The sequence below is a fragment of the Gopherus flavomarginatus genome, chromosome 14, assembly GCF_025201925.1.
Source record: "Gopherus flavomarginatus isolate rGopFla2 chromosome 14, rGopFla2.mat.asm, whole genome shotgun sequence".
Classification (NCBI taxonomy): Eukaryota; Metazoa; Chordata; order Testudines; family Testudinidae; genus Gopherus; species Gopherus flavomarginatus.
The window spans coordinates 25151944-25171710 of NC_066630.1; the positions used below are offsets into that span (position 1 = coordinate 25151944).

The 19767-nt window shown below is 41.4% G+C and overlaps 2 protein-coding genes across 3 annotated transcripts in view; one reads left to right on the forward strand and one right to left on the reverse strand.

Moving 5' to 3' along the window:
• LOC127034347 (borealin-2-like) overlaps positions 1 to 19767 on the forward strand; it is a 189665-nt gene that overhangs the window by 18687 nt on the left and 151211 nt on the right. The window contains exons 10-11 of one of the 2 annotated variants that reach the window (XR_007769357.1): positions 6872 to 7044; positions 18767 to 18843. Coding sequence is in view for 1 of the 2 variants with exons in the window: in XM_050923106.1 (XP_050779063.1) it covers positions 6872 to 6913 (42 nt within the window). In the remaining variant the exon portion in view is untranslated. Of the gene's footprint in view, positions 1 to 6871; positions 7340 to 18766; positions 18844 to 19767 lie in introns of those variants that run through there. The other variant, XM_050923106.1, reaches the window with a different exon arrangement.
• Positions 1756 to 19565, reverse strand: DNAJA2 (DnaJ heat shock protein family (Hsp40) member A2). Its single transcript, XM_050923091.1, has 9 exons — positions 19373 to 19565; positions 14170 to 14229; positions 12842 to 13065; positions 10957 to 11037; positions 10470 to 10603; positions 7346 to 7542; positions 3508 to 3652; positions 3184 to 3311; positions 1756 to 2536 (listed from the first exon to the last, which is right to left on the reverse strand). The coding sequence occupies exons 1-9, from the start codon at positions 19448 to 19450 to the stop codon at positions 2348 to 2350; spliced, it is 1236 nt and encodes a 411-aa protein (XP_050779048.1). The 5' UTR covers positions 19451 to 19565; the 3' UTR covers positions 1756 to 2347.

Sequence of the window (19767 nt, forward strand, 5' to 3'; positions counted from 1 at the left end):
AGTAAGTCCCTTCTTGCAGCTGCTCAAACAGCCTGGAGTTCCTAAAGATGCAATCATCATGCACTTTTCCCATGCACATCGATGTCAGTGAAACATCCCTTATGATCCAACAGTGTTTGCAGCACTGTTGAGAAGTACCCCTTGCAGTTTATGTAGTGGTTGGCGAGGTGGGCCAGTGCCAAAATAGGGATATGCGTTCTATCGCCCCACCAGTTAGTGGATGGCTTTGCTGCAATGGGTTTCCCTATGAACTGCACATTTCCCAGAGTCCCTACCCTTCATAGCAGAACATCAGTGATTGCATTGGCTACTGGAATCACAGCAGTCACCACAGTAGATTTGCCCACTCCAAATTGCTTCTTGACTGACCAGGAGCAGTCAGGCATTGCAAGCTTCCACAGGGCTATCAGCACTTGCTTCTCAACTGCAGGGCAGAGGAAAGCAACTCACAGTGTTCCAGAAAAGTGGCCGTATGCATGCGAAAGTTTCGCAGCCATTGGGAATCATCCTATACCTGCAACATTATGCAGTCCCATCAGTCTCTGCTTGTTTGCCAGGCCCAGAATCAGCATTCCACTGTTTCAACCAGCCCCACTGCCACCATGATGTACCAATTGTCTCATCCCATGCTTTCAGGAACATCTGTGTCCATGTCCTCCTCCCAATCGTCCTTGTGCTGCAGTCTCTTAACCAGGTACGCACATACTGCAGTATAATGTGCAAGATGTTTACAATGCTCACAACAGCAGCGGTGAGCTGAGCAGGCTCCAAGCTTGCATGCTATGGCATCTGCACAGGTAACCAGGAAAAAAAGGCACAAAATAATTGTCTGCGGTTGCTTTCACAGAAGGAGGGAGGGGAGACTGACATGTACCCAAAACCACCCACAACAATGTTTTTGCCCCATCAAGGATTGGGAGCTTAACCCAGAATTCCAATGGGCAGCAGAGACTGCAGGATAGCTTCTCACAGTGCACCGCTCCCTTGAGTCGATGCTAGCCACAGTAGTGAGGACACACTCACCAACTTAATGGGGACATACACAATCGACTGTATAAAACTGATTTCTAAAATTTGACTTTATAAATCGACCTAATTTCATAGCGTAGACATACCGCAAGGGTCTGTTTATGCCAAGAGTTAGGCTAGGTGACCATATACAGTCTGTGTCTTGAAGTCTGAAATTCTTGAAGTTACCCATCTTCAATTCTGGAAGGATGTCAAAAAAGCCTTGTTGCTAATCTAAGGACAGTATCAAATAAATAGCCCAAGACTTACCTAATAGCAAAGGGGCACTAAAAGCCAAGAGCTGTTAAACAAGGAACAAAATTCTAAAACTTTGAGAAGACACAGCATTTGTTTTTGGATGTCAGAGCTATTTTTCTAGTTCCATATTGAGAGGTGACATCTTTTCATGCATGTTTAAAAAATTTAGAAGACAAGGAATTCTAGTGAAAGATTGAAACTATCTGTGCAGGCCAACCAGTTCTTATGTTAATAAATTAAAAATACTTGGATTAATAAGGAAATCTGCATGCAGGTAGAGGTACTTCAACACTGAAATGGTTTTTCACTTCATTGTGAATTCTGTGGAGCAGGGACGAAGGTTGTACAGGACACAGTCAAGTACAAGGATGCCATTGTACTAGGACTCCGAGGCAGTATAGTAAAACAAATACAAAGGAACTAACCAATTAGAATCAAGTTTAGTGTATCCTTGTAGATAAATAAAAGTGTGACAAGGGGAAGGGAGTATATTATACACCAACTGCTTTTATTTACTTTCAGAAACCTCACAAGATGGTAAAAACTTTTACAGCCACTTCTAATTTAGTCTTCCTTGTTCCCAGTCAGCTCTAAACCCATTATGTGTAAAGCCCATTTATGTACCATGCATCTAAAATGATAGATACAGGCTATGAAATTCATTATTCTATTTGTAGCAGCTTACGCAGGTGCAGCCAAATCCCCAGCCTCAGGACAAGTTGTACACAAACTTTACAATGTAGAATTTGAATTTAAAATATGAAACTTAAAATCTACACAACTGGTAAAAATCAAGCACAGATACGAGGACAAACTTAAAACCCATGTGAAAAGGAGTCTCGTCTTCCTTTCAAGTGCTTTATTCTGCTACAGAACAGTCAAAATGAAGATGTAAGCTTTGTGGTTAGTTTAAATTATACACTCTGTAGATACTATAGACCAATTTAAATTTAAAGGTTACACATACAGCAATAGATGTCCATCAGTTCATCTGGATTGTTTATACAATCCAACTGGATTGCTGAAAACAAGTCAGGCAAAACTTGAAAGAAAATCCTTGTGCAACATTTTAGACAAATGTTTACTGATGGGCACACTGTACCCCAGGTCCATGATGAGCGCTTTCTTCATCAGAACTATCATTGTAGGCTTCACGTCTCTGACCACCACCTGATCCACGAGTGTTATCAAATTCCTGGAGATCTACCTCTTCTGTATCACCAATTACAGTGGGAACTTCTGGTCTAGATGGCAGAAGATCTTCAAGTTCCTGCCAATAAAAGGAGTATAGTTACTGGTGTATTAGAAAGCAGAGGTGTCAATATTTGGCACACATCTCCCCTTCATTCTTAGGCCATCTCTACATGATTAAGTTGCACCAGTTTAACTAAAAGGCTTTTAAAAAAAAAAAACAAGTGCAAGCCCCTGTGGGGACCTTCATGTTAATTATGTAAGACATACTTAACCTATCATACATGGATTAGCAATCTTAAAATTCAGCAGGTGTTTGAACCAATTTGCATTGGTTAAAATCAGTCCTTTTAACTGTTACAACTGTCTCATGTACACAAAGCCATAGTCATCAAAAACTGATGAGTCAAATCAAAACAGCAGCCACCTTCTTTCATTTGTCCTCTGGTCTAGTAACAGCTACTATATTGAGTTTTCAAATGCTTTTATATTACACTCGCACCCCAGAACACCAATCCTCCTGTGGTTTTTCATGTAAACTAACCAACTTCAATGGAAGGTTTTTTAATCACCTGTGCATTATAAACTACATTGAAAGAACAATTTGGCTGTACTCAAATCCAAATATAACTACTGGACAGAAAGTGCATGGGGCACCATACAATGAGCCCTTAAGACACCACATCTCAAAAAACACATTTTTGATCAAACTGACAGAATACTTACTGAGAGCTTTTCTGGGCTAATCCAGTTATTTTCAGGAAACTGCACATCAAACTTTATGTAAAGATCTCCTTTTTCAAAGGGATTGCGATATTGTGGCATTCCTTCACCTCGAACTACACGAACACAACCTATAATTAAAGGCAGAAAAAGATTAATCAGTTTAAAGGAAACTGTACCAGCTTTCTGTCTGACAGAAGTAACGTCTCTGCATTTCTATGACAACGGCTACAAGTTGCAAGAGCATGAGAATAATTTGATACAACATTTCAAATAGTACAACCACATGTGTATCTAGATAAATTCTTATATCAAATCAAGGTTTACCTGGTTCAATTACTTTTCCAGGAGGATATTTCACCACAATCTGACGTCCATCCAGGTGTTTGAATGTGAACTGAAATCCACACAATGCTTCAACAAGTCCGATCTTGTGTGTCATATGCAAGTCATTTCCTTCTCTCTGGAACACCTAAGAATGAGACATTAATCATCATCATCTGCATTCTAATACTTATTACTGCCAGATCTCCACCAGTCCACACACCCTGGTTTCCCCAACAATTCACTCGTTATATCCTCCAAAAGGCAAAGATACTCTTTATTTAGTTCTACTTACAGAAGTCCTTGGGAACAATGAAGTGTCTCTTAATATAATCCTGCAGTAATAAAATCCATACATTATAAAATTGCTGCCTTCGAAAGTTAGCACTCACTTAAGGATCAAACTCCAGATCTACACCAGTTATAGCTTTCCACAATTAAGCAGGTCCTAAGAGTTGCATGTTGTGCAATATGCAATAGTATATATTTCTGTGACTCTGGTTCCATATTCATTAGAAACAAATTAGAGTTGTAAAATGCTGAGTGACTATACAACAGACTGAGTCTTTCCCTGACCCAAAGATCTTCCTATCTAAAGACAAAAATCACAACACAATGGAGACTAGGTAACAAAATTATATATTTAAAGACTATTTCACTTAGCCTCAGAATGTTCATAAAAAAGCTAGCTATTGATCATGCCATTATTTTCAGATTTAAAAAAAAGGGGGGAGGAGCACAAAGACAGTCCACATACAATTAAAGGCTTTAAGCTATTTTACTAGAGTAGTACTTCAGACTCACTGCTAAAGTGCTGCAGCCCTTATAAGCATTCAGTTAACTTTAGCATGAAGTCTTTCAGAAGTATCTTCAGTGCAACAGACAAACTGGAAGTGTCTTAGTCATGTGGTATACATGAAATAGGAGTGTAGTTCCAAGTCCTCAGGACTAAGCCCAAACCAGTTGTGTATAGTTGTTTTAATGGTCATCTATGTAGTCAATCAAGATCACAGCTGCTTTAACTGATCTGTAATGAGGCATTTACAGAGGTGTGAAGTGAATGAAGGATTGTTAGCCCATTGGCATGAATCCAGAAAGGTTGCTCCTTTTCCCCTTCACAACTCTATTAGAGATACCTGAAGTTGTTCACTACTTGCTTGCTCACAACATACAGATATTTAGTGTAACAGTATATAAAACTTGGTTCATGACTTCATCCTCAAAGTTATCCTTTCTTGCACAGCAAGAAAAGACTTGCTGGAAAGTTTTTCTTCAGCATTAATATCTGTCCTTGAAAATAAAATACTGCAACAGTTTTATGCTGATGTCTGTGAAAAGACAGCAGAGTTTCTCCCCAGAGCAAGTAGTTTTTGGAACCAGGAGATATATTAGTCTCAGCTGGCATATCAACCATGACAATTTTAGTAATTTCATGTTACCTACAAACTCAAACACATTCAGGTAAAAGTCATTTTCTCAGCTTTTAAACCCAAATTTAAGAACCTGCCAATGTCTTAGTTTCTCCCATCTTGGAAGAAGTCACCCAAGTGACTGAGAAGCATTTTTCAATACCACACAGTTGAGCTATTCAGGCCTCAAGATTCACCTTTGCTGAAGCTTTTCAGTACACTGAAACTATGGTACCAAAATGATTTAATACTTTAGTCAGCATTTCTCAAACTGGGGTCTGCGAGGGTACTCCAGGCCGTCCATGGGCTCTGCTGATCAATTCCCCCATCTCAGTCCCTCATTTCCTCCCAGCTCCTCCTGCATGCCCGGGAACAGCTGTTCAGAAGCCTGCAGGAGGCACTAGGAGAGAGGGGGAGGAGCAGGCGGAATCAAGTCTAGGGCTGTGGGCTCCACTGATCAACTTCTCCTGACATGCAGGAGGTTCTGGGAAGGAGGGGGAGAACCGGGGACAGGGTTCACTCGGGGGAGGGGGTTGAATCATGTCCAGGGCCAACAGTCCTACTGATCAACTCCTCCCCCACCCACCCCCAGCACACCTGTTCCCCAGTGTGCAGGAGGCACTGGGAGTGAGTGAGGACAGAGCACACTCAGGGGAAGGGGCAGAATCATGTCCAGGGCCACTGGCCCCACTGATCAACTCCTTCTCTCTCCTAGTGACTCCTACATGCTGGGGAACAGCTGTTCAGCGGCATGCAGCAGGCGCTGGGAGGAAGGGGAAGAAACAGGGATGGGGTGGAGGTAAGGCAGGAGTGGGGCCTTGGGCTGACCAGGGTATCTGCAGGTGTGCGAAAAATTTTAAAATCAAAATGGAGGTCCTTGGGTTGTTAAAAAGTTTGAGAACTGCTGCTTTAGGTTCCTCTCAAGCTCATATAAACAAACACCTTACAATATCACCATTTCACCACCATGCTAGCAATCTTTTGTCCACATATTCATGAACTGCAACATGCTTATTAAAAAGCAACTGAGGACTGACCTAAGCATTACTAGTAAACATGGTCATCGCAAAAAGGAGAAAGCCACAATATGTTTTAGTGTACAAGACAGTACAGCAGCAGACATAGCTGGATCAGAAGACCAAGACTCAGAAGGCCTCTGCTTCAAATCCTGGAATATCTGACCTGTCATTAGTGCTACTAGTACCTGACACTTGAAGTCACATTGCTTATCCTAGTAGCTTTCCTTTCCCTTCACCCAATCACAGCCAAGAGGTAGGGAGGAGCACAAAGTTGCAACTAAGCACAAGGGGAAACCAGACAGACAGCTGTAGGAGAGGCTGGGTCAAGTGCTTTGGTGTTGGAGTGCTACTCAAGCATGAATCATTTTAAAGATTTTTCAGATACTTGTATTACTTCAGTTTTTAATTCAAAGCTTTCCTGACGGACAATGACTAGAATTTGATCAATGCAATATGTATGAACTTTAATTCACAATTATTTATTTTGTTTATGGAACACTGGAAAATGAACAGCCTGCACCCCACAATTTCACACAATAGTTTTATATGCTGTTTTCATAATACTGAACCATCATTTATGTTACTTTACCTAATGCGCTGAACTTTGCCAAAAATAGTTACCATATTAAAGCATGGAAACATTCTTCTGGACTTTACTGTATACTGCAACTTTCCTTAAATAACATATTCCAGTAATTTAGCATAGTGTACTGTGTCAGAATAAGTTTTACAGTACTTAGTTCAAATGTATGAAAATATTCTCCAAAGTATATACTGTGTAGAAATATAGATGTGCCAAGACAGAATAAAAATGCAATTAGCCAAATGCAGGTCTATAGTTTGGGTAGAAAAGAGGTGGGGTCCTATGATGACTGCAATATCAGCATGACCATGCTACTGATCTGAGTTAATATTTCCAAATTTTGTCACACTTCCTAGGTTAACAGAAGCAGAGAGCAGTTTACAGCAAGTGAAGATTGAGGGAGATTCCCCATTTTCATCTGACAGCCTTTGAAAAAAAAAAACAAACAGCTGGCTTTATACTCAGCTTTACTTACTGCATGCCAGGGTTGAAGCAGGTGCACAACAACAAGGACAGGACATTCATAGTGGTACGTCTTCCAAGGGAAACCCTGCTTCAGTTAGGAAAGTAACTTTTTATGACCATATTGAGAGAACCGGATGCTTGGTATGCTCCTCTGCATATCTATAGACAGAACCTTCTAGCTCAGAATTATAGCAGTTACCACTAGGAATGAGCCATGTATGTGTACGTTCAGTTTCTCTCCCTCAATTGTTTGTTTAACATAATCTAGGTAACTGTAAGTGTCTGTACTCAATCCTACAGTTAAATATTGCTAAGGAATATAAAAAACCCACCAACTTTACTTCACCTATTAAGTCACAAGTTACCTCATTCTCCTTTTCTTGGAGCAGGAGGACAATATCTCCTGGTTCCACTCCTGGGGCCTGATCTGCTTCTCCAGTAAATGTAATCCTCTGCCCATGTTTCATGCCTTTATCTACATGGACTTCAAGAATCTTTACTTCTTTGATCACCTTCTTCCCTTCGCATTTTTTACAACGGTCTTTTTCATTAATAACTTCACCTAGAGAAAGAAGGATTGAAAAAATCTAAGAATATTTTTCTTCCTTATTTGAGGATACAGTACCGCTTATTTTACCGTACATTGGTTCTCTTGGGCACATTCCCCAATCTCAAATCACCTTGGAAAAATTTTTCTTTCAGTGTTAGTGTGCCCCACAAGGGGAAAACTAATCTAATGCTTTCCTAATGAGAAGCAAGAGACCCAAAAGGCACTAAGAGGCATGGGATCTTCAAAATCATTTTGTGGGATGGAAGAGGAGTTAGAACTCAGATTGTAAGCCTGATGGAACAAGAACCATGACTTCCAATTCCAAACAGCATGAGCATTTAAGGGAAAACTGCAAGGCAAAATAAGCTTTGTCTGTGGCTTTTATTGCTCTTCATGTATAAAAACGGACCCCTCCACCTCTAAACAAAAAGTAAGTTATAAGGAGTCAGGTTCCTCCTTTCCTCATTTTGCTTGGGGAACCTATGAAAAATCTTTAAGAAACCTAATGGTAATGGGACAAAACTGAAACTAAGGTGCAGTTCTCCTTTCTGGGGTGTGGAGGCTGAGTTTCAGACTGTGGCGGGAGGAAACTCCACAGCTAAAAATAGCAGTGTAAAAGTGGGAGGCACTGCTTGAGTGTGTAGAGAGCAGTGTAGGGTATTGACCTCTGGCAGCTCAGGTACGTAGGGCACTCCACTCACCTAAGCTGTCTCTCACCATCTGCACTGCTATTTATACCTGTACAGGTGGTGAGACATCACTGTAGGTGTAGACGTAACCAGGGGGAGTGGGGGCAGACGGGGACACGAGGGAGAGGAGAGACAAAAAGCAGCAGGTCAGGCTATAGCTTAGTGTGACACCACCATTCAGGTTCTCCTGCAAAGAGGACCTGACATTCTTAGTGTATATGTTCACTTTTAAAGCATTTTTTACATCTTGACCATCAGTAAAGAACAAACAGTTGTGCTTTGCCTTTCACCTTTAGCAGGAGAATTGCCTTCTAGAAGACTGCACGGTGGTTATCCAAAAAATATCCAATACTTCTTACGAGCTTTTTTGTTTTGTAGCCTATTTGGATATACTTTTAAAGGGCAGATTTTTAATATGGAACTGCCTTATTATAGTAGACCACAATAACCAGAACATTCTAAGAAAAATATCCTGTACAATCCCATCATCACTTCAGTTGCTGGTACAGTGCTTATTGCTTCTTCTATTTAAGTACTGCAAGCAGAAGCAATTGTTATGTTCAGATATTTAGCTAATCAGAAAATTAAAGCCATACTCCTATGTGAAACAAGTGTACAGAACATTACTATGCACCAGATGTGTCCAGTCCTACTGGAACTATGCATTTACATTAAATCAGGCAAAGTAACAAAATAGCTAAAAACAGGAAATCACAGAGTCTTTCAATTATTTAGTAAAAAGTTTGATTGGTTATAGAATAAAAATAGACTAAAAACTAAATTTTTATTTCAGCTCAGCATTTTCAGCTATTACATCATAAGTAGTACAAGCACATGATTTCAGACAAATTAGTGGTGTTGCGTAAATTAAGAAAGATCCAGGAAATATATGCCTGGAAGAGGATGTTTAATTCACTACCACATACGTGCCCAAATCAGCAAAAGTAATATAGAATGTAACACTATTATTTCCATCTTTCAGAAAGTTAAGAACACTAAGTTGTATGTCAATTTTAACATTTGTTTCTGAAGGAGAAATAAATTGATAATATTTTGGAACACTGAGAAGAGTGGATACAAAAAAATCAATGATATTTACAGAACTTTAAATTAAATACGGGTTTATTTTTTAACAATCTATTTAAAACTAAATTTGAGATGAAATTTACTAAAATCATTATAATTTAAAATAAAAAATATCAAGCAGCATGTTTGGTGCCTAGTTTGAAGGAAAGCTTTCTTTTCCCCTCTCTTTCAGACTTTGAATAAAACTAGGTGAAAGAGGATGAGGTCTACTAGCTCTAAAATATTGAAGGACATGACCCCGGAAATAATCAATTCAATTATTAACTACAGATAATAATACTTCCTTTGTTTAGTAAATGTAAATGCAAAACTGCTTCCATTAACTTATTTGTTATATTTCCAGCACACTGAAGGTAGTTTTATTTAATAACGCCATTTAGTGCATTTAATTGAATTCAAATTTCCATCCAGAGAGTGACTGAAAATGTAAAGAAAAAACTAGTCTAGTAAATAAGAAATGAATCATTCACCATTTTCTAACATAAAAATTAGAAATTTGAATTCAAGTTAAGCTTCCTAATTGCTTCAGTGTATAGATATAGCGCATCCCCTGGTTAACAAGAAGCAGCACCCAATTTAGTGGGAAGGATATATATAAGTTGCTAATCAACGTATTTCAATGGTTACAAATAAATGACAATCACCCTTTCTTTAGGAAAATAACTCAAATGAACAAATGCAAAACATTGCTCTAAAATATTTTGATTTAATTCAATCTATCCTGATGCTAAGTTAAATTTATCCCATAAGAGCAAATGGTTTTTATAGTGCTAGCACCAGACAGCAAGATACTGGGGCAAGCATGTCCAAATATTTCCAAGGAGTAGCACCTGCTATTCAGGTTCCAATCCTCCCCTAAACAGACTACAAACTTTGCCAAATTGTGTTCCTGTTCCAATACATGAAGAAATATCTTTTACAGACTAAAAATCAAACTTCACTAATTACAATCTAATTCAGTAAAAGCAGCAAAGAGTCCTGTGGCACCTTATAGACTAACAGACATATTGGAGCATGAGCTTTCGTGGGTGAATACCCACTTCGTCAGATGCATGTAATGCATGTAAATCAGCAATTCTCCAGATGAGATATGACAATTTACAATTGAATCTAGAATCTAACCACATTAAACATTTTTAAAAGCACAGGAAACAGTTGGCCTACCTTCTCCATTGCAATCAGAGCACACAGACTGCATCTGCTGAACCATCCCAGGAGCCAGCTGTCTGATCATAATACGTACACCTCTACCTCGGCAAGCACTACACTTCTGAACAGCTCCAGACTTCCCACCCTGACTAAATTGGAAAGTGTTAGTTAGATTATAACTGAGAATATATGGAAAATAAATACCAAACTTAAGTTTTACACCGCCAATTGCACTGATGCAGCAATGTCAGTTGCAATTAGGCTAATCTATCACTAAGATACAGAGGATGTCTTTTCAAGATTTTACAAAGAGAACTATTAATTGCATTATAGGTTAGATTTTGGTATCTCCATGCTTCAATACTTGAACCTGTTCCTAGCTTACACATGAAGAACTACTATACTTCATGCTATATACCAATTTGAATTAACAGTTTAACACATTTAAGAGTAAAATCAGCCAAGAGGTTCTAGCACTGTTAATGAAAAATATAAAACTTACCCATTACATGAACTACAAAGGACATTCTTGCTAAGCTGTAGTTTGGTTGTCTTTCCATTATATAGATCTTCTAAAGACACTCTAGAAAATAAAGTTGTCCAGTATTAGCATTCTAATCACTTCGGGAAAAAGTCATTTTAATAGTCAAGCTTAGGTACAAGCTACTGTCTAAGACAATTTATGGTAAAACTAAGATCACAGCGACCTTCAGCCTTGTCTAGAAATACTTCTGAAAAAAAAGCCAAAAACCCAGCCATATGTAGAGGAGACATTAAACAGTAAGTTTTTGAGCAAGTAAAACTCTGTACACTGACACTGTAACAAAGACTACATTAAGATAAGCAGTCATTAAAAACACAGACCCCTATCTTTTAGGATTTTAAGCCAGACTTTGCAGAACAGTTTCACATCTGGTGAAATCCCATTAGAAACTATGCCACTGTAAATGTACATACTGCAAGGAAAAGCTTTAGAATAGTCAGAAGTCAGAGCTGAGGTTAGCTCTCTAGTAGAGGCCAACAGGAAACAAATTAGCCTAGTCGCCTGAAGAATTAAGAAGGATTTAAAGGAGGAGATCTAAAACAAGTCTCAGATGGGTTAACACAAGCAAGACAATTCCTAGCAGTTCTGGATAATAGTTAGTTATAGTTTAATATTTTCCTTAAGAATTCACACTAGGAGTTCAATTTTGTCTTATTCATTTCCATTGGAAAAAAGTGTTTGTGTTGATATATTGTTGGTTTGTTCCCATGACCACTTTAGCAGTCAGATTTGCTAATGTTGGATTACAAGGTATCTAAAGCACTAGAAAAAAAATTAAAACCATTTGATTCTCTTATCAGTACAGTCAAGCCACTTAAAAGTAGTTGTCTAACATTTAGTTCAGAATTTTGCGTATTTCCAGAGACTTCAGAAATCATTCAGTAATAAACTGCAAAATACTGCTTCTGGTGTCAATGTTTAGAAAGAAACAACTAAAAAAGAGTTATGAGAATACAAAAGCTAATTTATAGTTTGTTTGTACTGTACTAGTTGCTAGACGAAGTAGCTGGCATGCAAAACAGATATTACACTAAGCACTTAATGTGAGGAGTGGCTTAGCCCACAGTACAGCATCGGTGGGGGTCAGAAAGAAGCTGCTCAGCCTGCAGAAAACAGCAGTGAAAATAAGGTGTAGGCTTATGAAGATGAGCGGGGATATTAAAAATCCACGCCCCTGCCCTGCTTCCTCCCCTGAGCACGCAGCTCCTCATTCCTCCCCCCTCCCTCCTGGAAAGCACCTGGAAGTAGGCAAAGGAGTGGGGATGCAGTGTGGGGGGGCCGGTGGGGGGGAAGCTTGGCAGCTGCAGGAAATAACTCTGGGAGGGCGGATGCGGGGGAGAGAGGGGCACGGGGAGCTTGGCAGCCCTCAGCAAATAACTCCATGGGCCGTTTGAGACCCCTGGGTTAGATAGTGAACACATATCACCACGTTACTAGGAAGCTGGAAGGCTAACATGTCCCACTAAACAACTTTAGGATCAAATAATTTAGACAGTCATTTGTGCAAATCAGTCAAGAACAGGCAAGATTTAAATGTTTATAAAAAGAAGCAGAGTTTATACACTGACTAATAAGATATGGACCGTAAGACTTGAAATTCCAGCCACATATATTATTCTTTTAAAACACTCTTACCAAAGGCAAACTTGTAATGCCGGAAGATCAGTTTCTTTTTTGCTGAAATCTAGAAGTAACGCTTTCAATTAATTTGAGTTGGAAACAGTAGAGACCTTTTGAATGAACTGATGCCCACTAGAGCATCAATGATCATCAAACCAGGTTCACCTTCACCATTTCTTTTTGGAAACTTAAGTTAGAAGAATCACAGTATCAAGATACTCACTTAAGTGGATGCATCATATCTTCTCCTCTTCTTCTACCATTGCGACTTCTACTCTGATTACCCATGAAACTGAACAATCCACCACCAAAAATGTGCGAGAAAATATCGTCCATTCCACCACTTCCACCACTACCTTCTCGAAGGCCCTGTTCTCCGTATCGATCATATAACTCGCGTTTCTCAGGATTTGACAGAACTTCATAGGCAAAGCTTATTTCTTTGAACTGAAAAATAAGTCAGGAAAAAAAGCCTGAGAGTTACTTTTACGTTCATAAAAACAGATTTACTTGGAAGATTGTCACAAAGGAAATGCTAGCATCTGATTTATAGTCCCACTTTATGCTTTTATGCATGAGGGAGTGTAAAACCTTAAATACTCTTCCACATCAGAAGTTCCATTGCAGTCTAAATTTTGACCTTTACAACAGGTAGATTTGGCTGTGCTTGTATGAATCCAAACTCTTTTCTTCCGTTTTACCATGAAGGATAAATGCATCATCCTCTTGACATCTCTACTGATTTCTCCTTCAATGCTCAAGTACAAGCTTCTTAACTTTACCCCCAAGGCCTTGTCAAGACTGAGATTTAAGTATGTGTGATTACCACATTAGCTAACAGTATTAATGTTACTCTTAAAGTTGTCATCTAGACAAGGTCTAAGGTCCTGTCTTGATGTACAAAATGGGTATTTTAATCATGTTAGCTTAACAACTGAAGTACCCTCAAGAGTTGTTAAAACAACAATAACCTGTTGTAGTCTACACAGTCAATTAACATAGCTCCAGATGTGTTAGTCTTCTTAAGTGTTAAGACGACTTTTCTGTCATGTTAACCCAACTCATTTGAGACATCACTGAAACATCTTTTTTTCATCTCTCAAGACAGGTTACTTAACTGAGCCCTGCACATCTAATCTATTTTACCTTGAAGGTGACCCTGAATTCATTGTTTGCATCTCTTTCAAACACCTCCACTTCCATCTCTTATGAGTGGAAAACACTTCCAAGAAAGCTCTGCAAAACTGCTGCCTTACTCTTCAGATACCTCCTAAACATTCACCTATCCAACAATGCCTCAAAGCACTGCCAGCTGACCCCAGCTAGGCAGGTGGTGAATTGAGGCTTTTGCTTACTATACAACAACTCATTTTTATGTTACTTTGTCCTTGGCCACAACCTAAATTATTATTTCTTTGTGTCACTGTCTTTTTGTTACTGTATATATGAATAAGTCCTAACATAGCAGGGCCCTGAATCTCTTGTTTGATGCCCCTAAATACAATGGCAATACAAATAAATACATTTCAATATTAAAAAAAAAAATCTTACTTTGTCTCCTGCATTTGGATTCTTATCAGGGTGGTATTCCTTGGCCAGCTTTCTGTATGCCTAATTGACAAAAAAATAACACAAATCATTAAGTCTGTGATGGATTTCAGGTTTCAGAATAAATCAAGTTGATTAACTGAACCTGTACTCTTCAGAGAAAGATACAAATGTCTCCTGTAAGTGTGCAACCAGCACCTACTTAAGTCAATAATCGGGTAAAAATATTACAAGGTCAGAATCTGGCCATAAAGCAAATGCCCATTAGAACAAACAAATGAGTTGAGTCCTCTACAATAAAACAGAAAGTACCTGGTATTTTATTTTACAGATTCAGTATTAATTACCCATTTATGGATTTGGCACATTAATGCAGTGCATAGAGTAACTGAAATACTACAAAAACTAGCATTTAACTGTTGATTTTCTGTATTCTGGTTTAGGAGTTACACTGAAACTCAACTCAACCAATTCTTTATACAGCATTCATTACTGATATAAAAATGTAATTTCTAAATTTGAACAAGAGGTGAGGATTACCATTAGCTAGAGGGTATGGATTTCCATACCACAGTTATTAAACCATCATGTTGGATGTAAATCCTGTCCTGATTTGTCATACCCCTCAGGAGTCCATCAACAAAATGGCTGCCTCAGGTTCTCACCCAACCCAACCAATCAATCCACATTGATAGTTTCTTCATTCTCTTCCCTACATACTTCTCAAGGAAGATTTAGCACCACTTTGAATTAAGTACATGGACAAAAGTATGTGGACTCTAATATTTTAACTCTATTGTTCTGAAACAGTAGCACAAGGAAGTAAAGTAGGTTCTCTAAGAAGGCTGTACCTGAGTAACAATGTTTTGTACACAGCTTAGCATAACCTATTTTCCTGCTACCACTTCAGAGTTATGGAGCTGAATTTAGTTGGGGAAGTTTTCACTACACTGTCTCAAATGAGTCATAACAGTTACTTGTGATTTAGAGGAAAGAAACTTTACTAATATAAACAATGAGAAGTACTTGTGGCACCTTAGAGACTAACACATTTATATGGGCATAAGCTTTCGTGGGCTAAAACCCACTTTATCAGATGTATGGTGCGTAGAGACTGTCCAGTTTGGCCAATGTACATGGCACGGGGCATTGCTGGCACATGATGGCATATATCACATTGGTAGATGTGCAGGTGAATGAGCCTCTGATGGTGTGGCTGATGTGTTAAGGTCCTATCATGGCGTCCCTTGAATAGATATGCGGACAGAGCTGGCAACGGGGTTCTATTTTTAAAAATAGAAGTTTTAAAAAAGGTAACTGCTCAGAGAGTAGAGACCTAAACTTCTCAAGAACAAGAAAAAGCAGGGTGCTGAGAAGGGTTTACACATGGTTTTTCCTTTCTATAGTATAGTATTACATAAAATCTCCACATCATTTTCACTGACCTATTTATTGAGAATGCTGCATTTGAACTATATTCGTATTATTTTAATTTAAACTAAAAGCTCTTGGGGTAGAGAACACATCTTCCTCTTTTGTGCAAGGATGACCAGAATGATATTTCTGAGGGAATTCTGTGTCAAAAAATTTAAAATTCTGCACCTACAAATTATGTGCACAATATTTTAAAATTCTGCAAATTTTATTTGTCAATAAATAAATATGGCCCCAGCCTGGCAGTGGAGAGCACAGGCCACTGGCTGCAATGAGGTGGAAGATCACCTTGAAGATCCAACCTCCCCCGGTACAAGAACTCGGCAGTGAGGCTGCACCTGATCCTGACGCAGTGCAAGGGCTGGGTCTGACATAGAAACACTCTGAGGCCCTGCCCCACTGTGCCAGGTGCACCAGCTGTGGGTGGATAGGCTCAGACCAGCAGGATCCAAGTATGGGGTGACAGGTTTCTGCATGGGGCAATCTGGGTATGGGTGGTTCAGTGGGAGACCTGGATGCATAGGGGCTCATTTAGGGGAGGAGGAGGGTTTCCAGATGCAGAGACAATGGGACTCTGCAGGGGATCCAGGTGAAGACGGCTGAGGCTCAGCAGGGGGTCTGCGTGTGGAGAGATGAGGCTTGGGGGGGGAGTGAGTTGTAGGGGGGTCCAGGTGCTGGGGGAATGGGGATCTGTGGGGCTTGGAGGGATCCAGGTGGAGGGTTTGTCAGGGTGAGGGTTCAATGGGCCTGCTTAATGGAGGAGCCCCAGCTACTGCCAATGGGATGCCGCATGCTGGGCTCTTGCTTCCCCCTACAATTCTCCTATCCCTTTTCTTCACCACCCCACTCCCACATTCCCCTCCCTCTGCCCTATTCAACCCCCCCCCTTCATTCCCCATTGCCTCTTTCTCCCACCCCCCTTTATCCAGCTGTAATACCAGCACTCACTGTTGTACAAAAACCAGGAAGGATCCCAGCACACAGAAGGGGAGCACAAACTGGCACTAGGATCTAAGAGGTGACATTTAGCTGAGCAGTAGGACCCAGAGTTCAGCTGCAGAGTCAGCGGAGCCCATACATAGCCTCCTTCGGCTGGGCAGCAACGTGCTTGCAGAAATCGGGGGGGGAGGGGGGGAAGGGGAGGCACAGTGGCATGTAACTTCATGTCCCCCCTCCCACGCCTCATCTCTGTTTGTAGGGGGGACAATCCCCTCAACTGCACCCATGGTTGCACCAGTGTGCAGTCACACAGAATCCCCCAGGAGTAGATACTGCTTTATAACTATAGACCCATCTTTTCACTGGGTAATTATGAAATATTCTGCATTCATGAATGTAAAGAGGGGATATGAATGCTTACTGTAAAACTTAGCCAGTGTAACAAAACAGAGCCTTGATTATAACCAAAATATTCTAGAATACACTGAAAAAGTCAACGGCAAAATCCCCAGGCCTTGTCAACATGGAGTATGCCAGTATAACTCACAGTGTGGACACTTTTATTCTGGTATATGTCACATAAGCAAAACCAAAAAGTCACTTTTATACTGGCACAGAAGAACGTCCACGTAAGGGGTTATAGAATCATAGACTTTAAGGTCAGAAGGGACCATTATGATCATCTAGTCTGACCTCCTGCACAATGCAGGCCACAGAATCTCACCCACCCACTCCTGCATCAAGCCTGTGTTTGAGCCACTGAAGTCCTCAATCATGGTTTATAAGACTTCAAGGTGCAGAGAATCTTCCAGCAAGTGTCCTGTGCCCCATGCTGCAGAAGAAGGCAAAACACACCCAGAGCTTCTGCCAGTCTGCCCCGGGAGGAAAATTCCTTCCCAACCCCAAATACGGTGATCACCTAAACCCTGAGCATGTGGGCAAGACTCACCAGCCAGCACCCAGGAAAGAATTCTCTTTAAAAATAAAATCATACCTTAGCTCATACTCGTATAACATCCCTGTTTAGACAAACCTTTAGTAGATCACTATGGGTATGTCTACACTGCAGCTAGGAGCAAGCCTCCTAACCTAGTGTGGACATAGCTACTTGGGCTCTTGAGCACACCCAAGCTTCTGGGTCTGAGCTCAGGTGGCTAGTCTGAGTCTCTGCTGGAGCCATCACAGCCACAGTGCTATTTTTAGCATGCTAGTTTGAGCCATTCAGCTGAAAGGAATTACTCAAGTGCATAATTAATCAGAGAAGTATTTTCAGGATCTAGGCCTACCCTAGCATTCTACTGCAGCCCTAGAAGATAAAAGATAGTACTTAGTACAAATTAATCAGCACTGAAGATAATTTTGCCATCTCATCAGCATAATGATAAAGCTATATTGCTTTGCTTTCACTTTTCTTTTCTGCTTTGGCATAAGGGCTTGACACCAGATTAAAAGAGTACCTACATACATTGTCTCAGTTGTATTAGGGTAGCTAGTATGTTCTCAGTATTTGGACATGCATCCGACGAAGTGGGTTTTCACCCATGAAAGCTCATGCTCCAAAACATCCGTTAGTCTACAAGGTGCCGCAGGACTCTTTGCTGCTTTTACAGTATTTGGACACTCAGTTAAATCTAAACTAATTAATGAGAGATGATACGCTTGACACTGGTAGAGACAGTTGGCAACCTTACCATTAACTGCTAAAGTACATTTTAAGCAGTGTTGAATCTATACTTTGGGCTACATAACAAGTGCTTTTTATATGTATTAAACAGTTGTATTCCTAGGTTTTCCATTCACGTAATGAACAGGATACCCTAAACAGATTTCTTTCTGTAGACTGTCTGATCATATTTGGCTGTGATCAGCTCATAGCTTCCTTTCATCAAGACACCTCCACTTTGTTGTTTCATAATGATCAATACCCACTCCAAACAAATTTGTCTATCACATGGAGATGCATAGTTCACAGTAGCAGTACCACCCATCATTGCAAGCCATCACAGGCTGTGAATAGTAGCTCTCTCACTAAGGCTCTGGTGTAGTTTTTAAGTGACGGGTGGTGCCGTTTGGGGGGAGGGGAGAAGAGAGGGGCGGGAGGAGTGGCTTGTATACAACAATATTAAATGTAACCAATAAATGTTTAGATGTCAGCGCTGAGTACAGGGTAATGAAGATTACAATGTTCTAGGCTCTCTTGCTCAACTTCTCTGTTTATTTTCCCTAGGTGCTTTCAGCCTGGGAAAGATCAGCTCTATAGGGATGGGACAGGAAGACCCTAACGGAGCCTGTGCTGTTGCTGAAGTAGGTCAGACAATGGTACTGGCTGGAACGTACTGCACTTCAGCGGGTTTTACAGCTGAAACCTTTAATTGTGATGGCATCGGTCAACAAAGCACCACAGAGATCCTGCCTTACAGAGGAATAGGAGACTGGGGGGGGGGGGTGTCTCCACCTGGTGCTCAGTTACCAGTCTGGTCATCTCCCCACAGTGGGCACCAAGTAAGGAGACAAGAGCAGGCTGCTCTAGGGCAGGGAACCCTGGCGATCCCCGCAGGTACACCGGCCACCTGCGCCCCAGCTCCCTCCGGCAGGATGCCTTGGCCTCCCTGCGGCCTAGTCACTCCCCCTGCGCCGGCCGGGCGGTCAGGCCCCAACCGGCTTCACGGCGCGGCCTAGCCTAGAGGCCTGGACCCTGGCTGGCCTTCCGCCCGCTCTGATTCCGGCCGAGCCCCGCGGCTGCCCGGCCCGGTGCCTCCCCGCTTCATCGTGACCTCCCGGCTGCCCAAATGGGGCCTTCCCGGCCCGGAGCCTCCCCCGCCCGGCCCGGTACCTTCTTAAGCTCGTTGTCGGAGGCCCCGGGCGGCACCCCCAGGATGTCATAGAGCTTGGTGTCGGCCACGTTCGCCATCGCGCGGGGACGGGGCGGGTGGGCGGCGCAGGCAGGACAGGCCGAGAGGCAGCAGGGCCGGCAGCGAGGACGAGACCGGGACCAGAATGAGAGAGGCCGCCACGACGTCACCCACGCACGCCACGACGTCACCACGCCGCGTAACGCCACTATCCTCCCCCTGCTATAGAGCCCCGCCCCTGCCTGTCCCTCGCGCACACGCCCCCTACCGGAGAGCAGCGCCTGCACCTCAAGGCTACGCCCCCTCCCCCGGCTTGGCTTGTGGGTCAATTCTGTGCGCCAGAGCAAGGCAGGGGCATCGGGGGTGGGACAGGCAG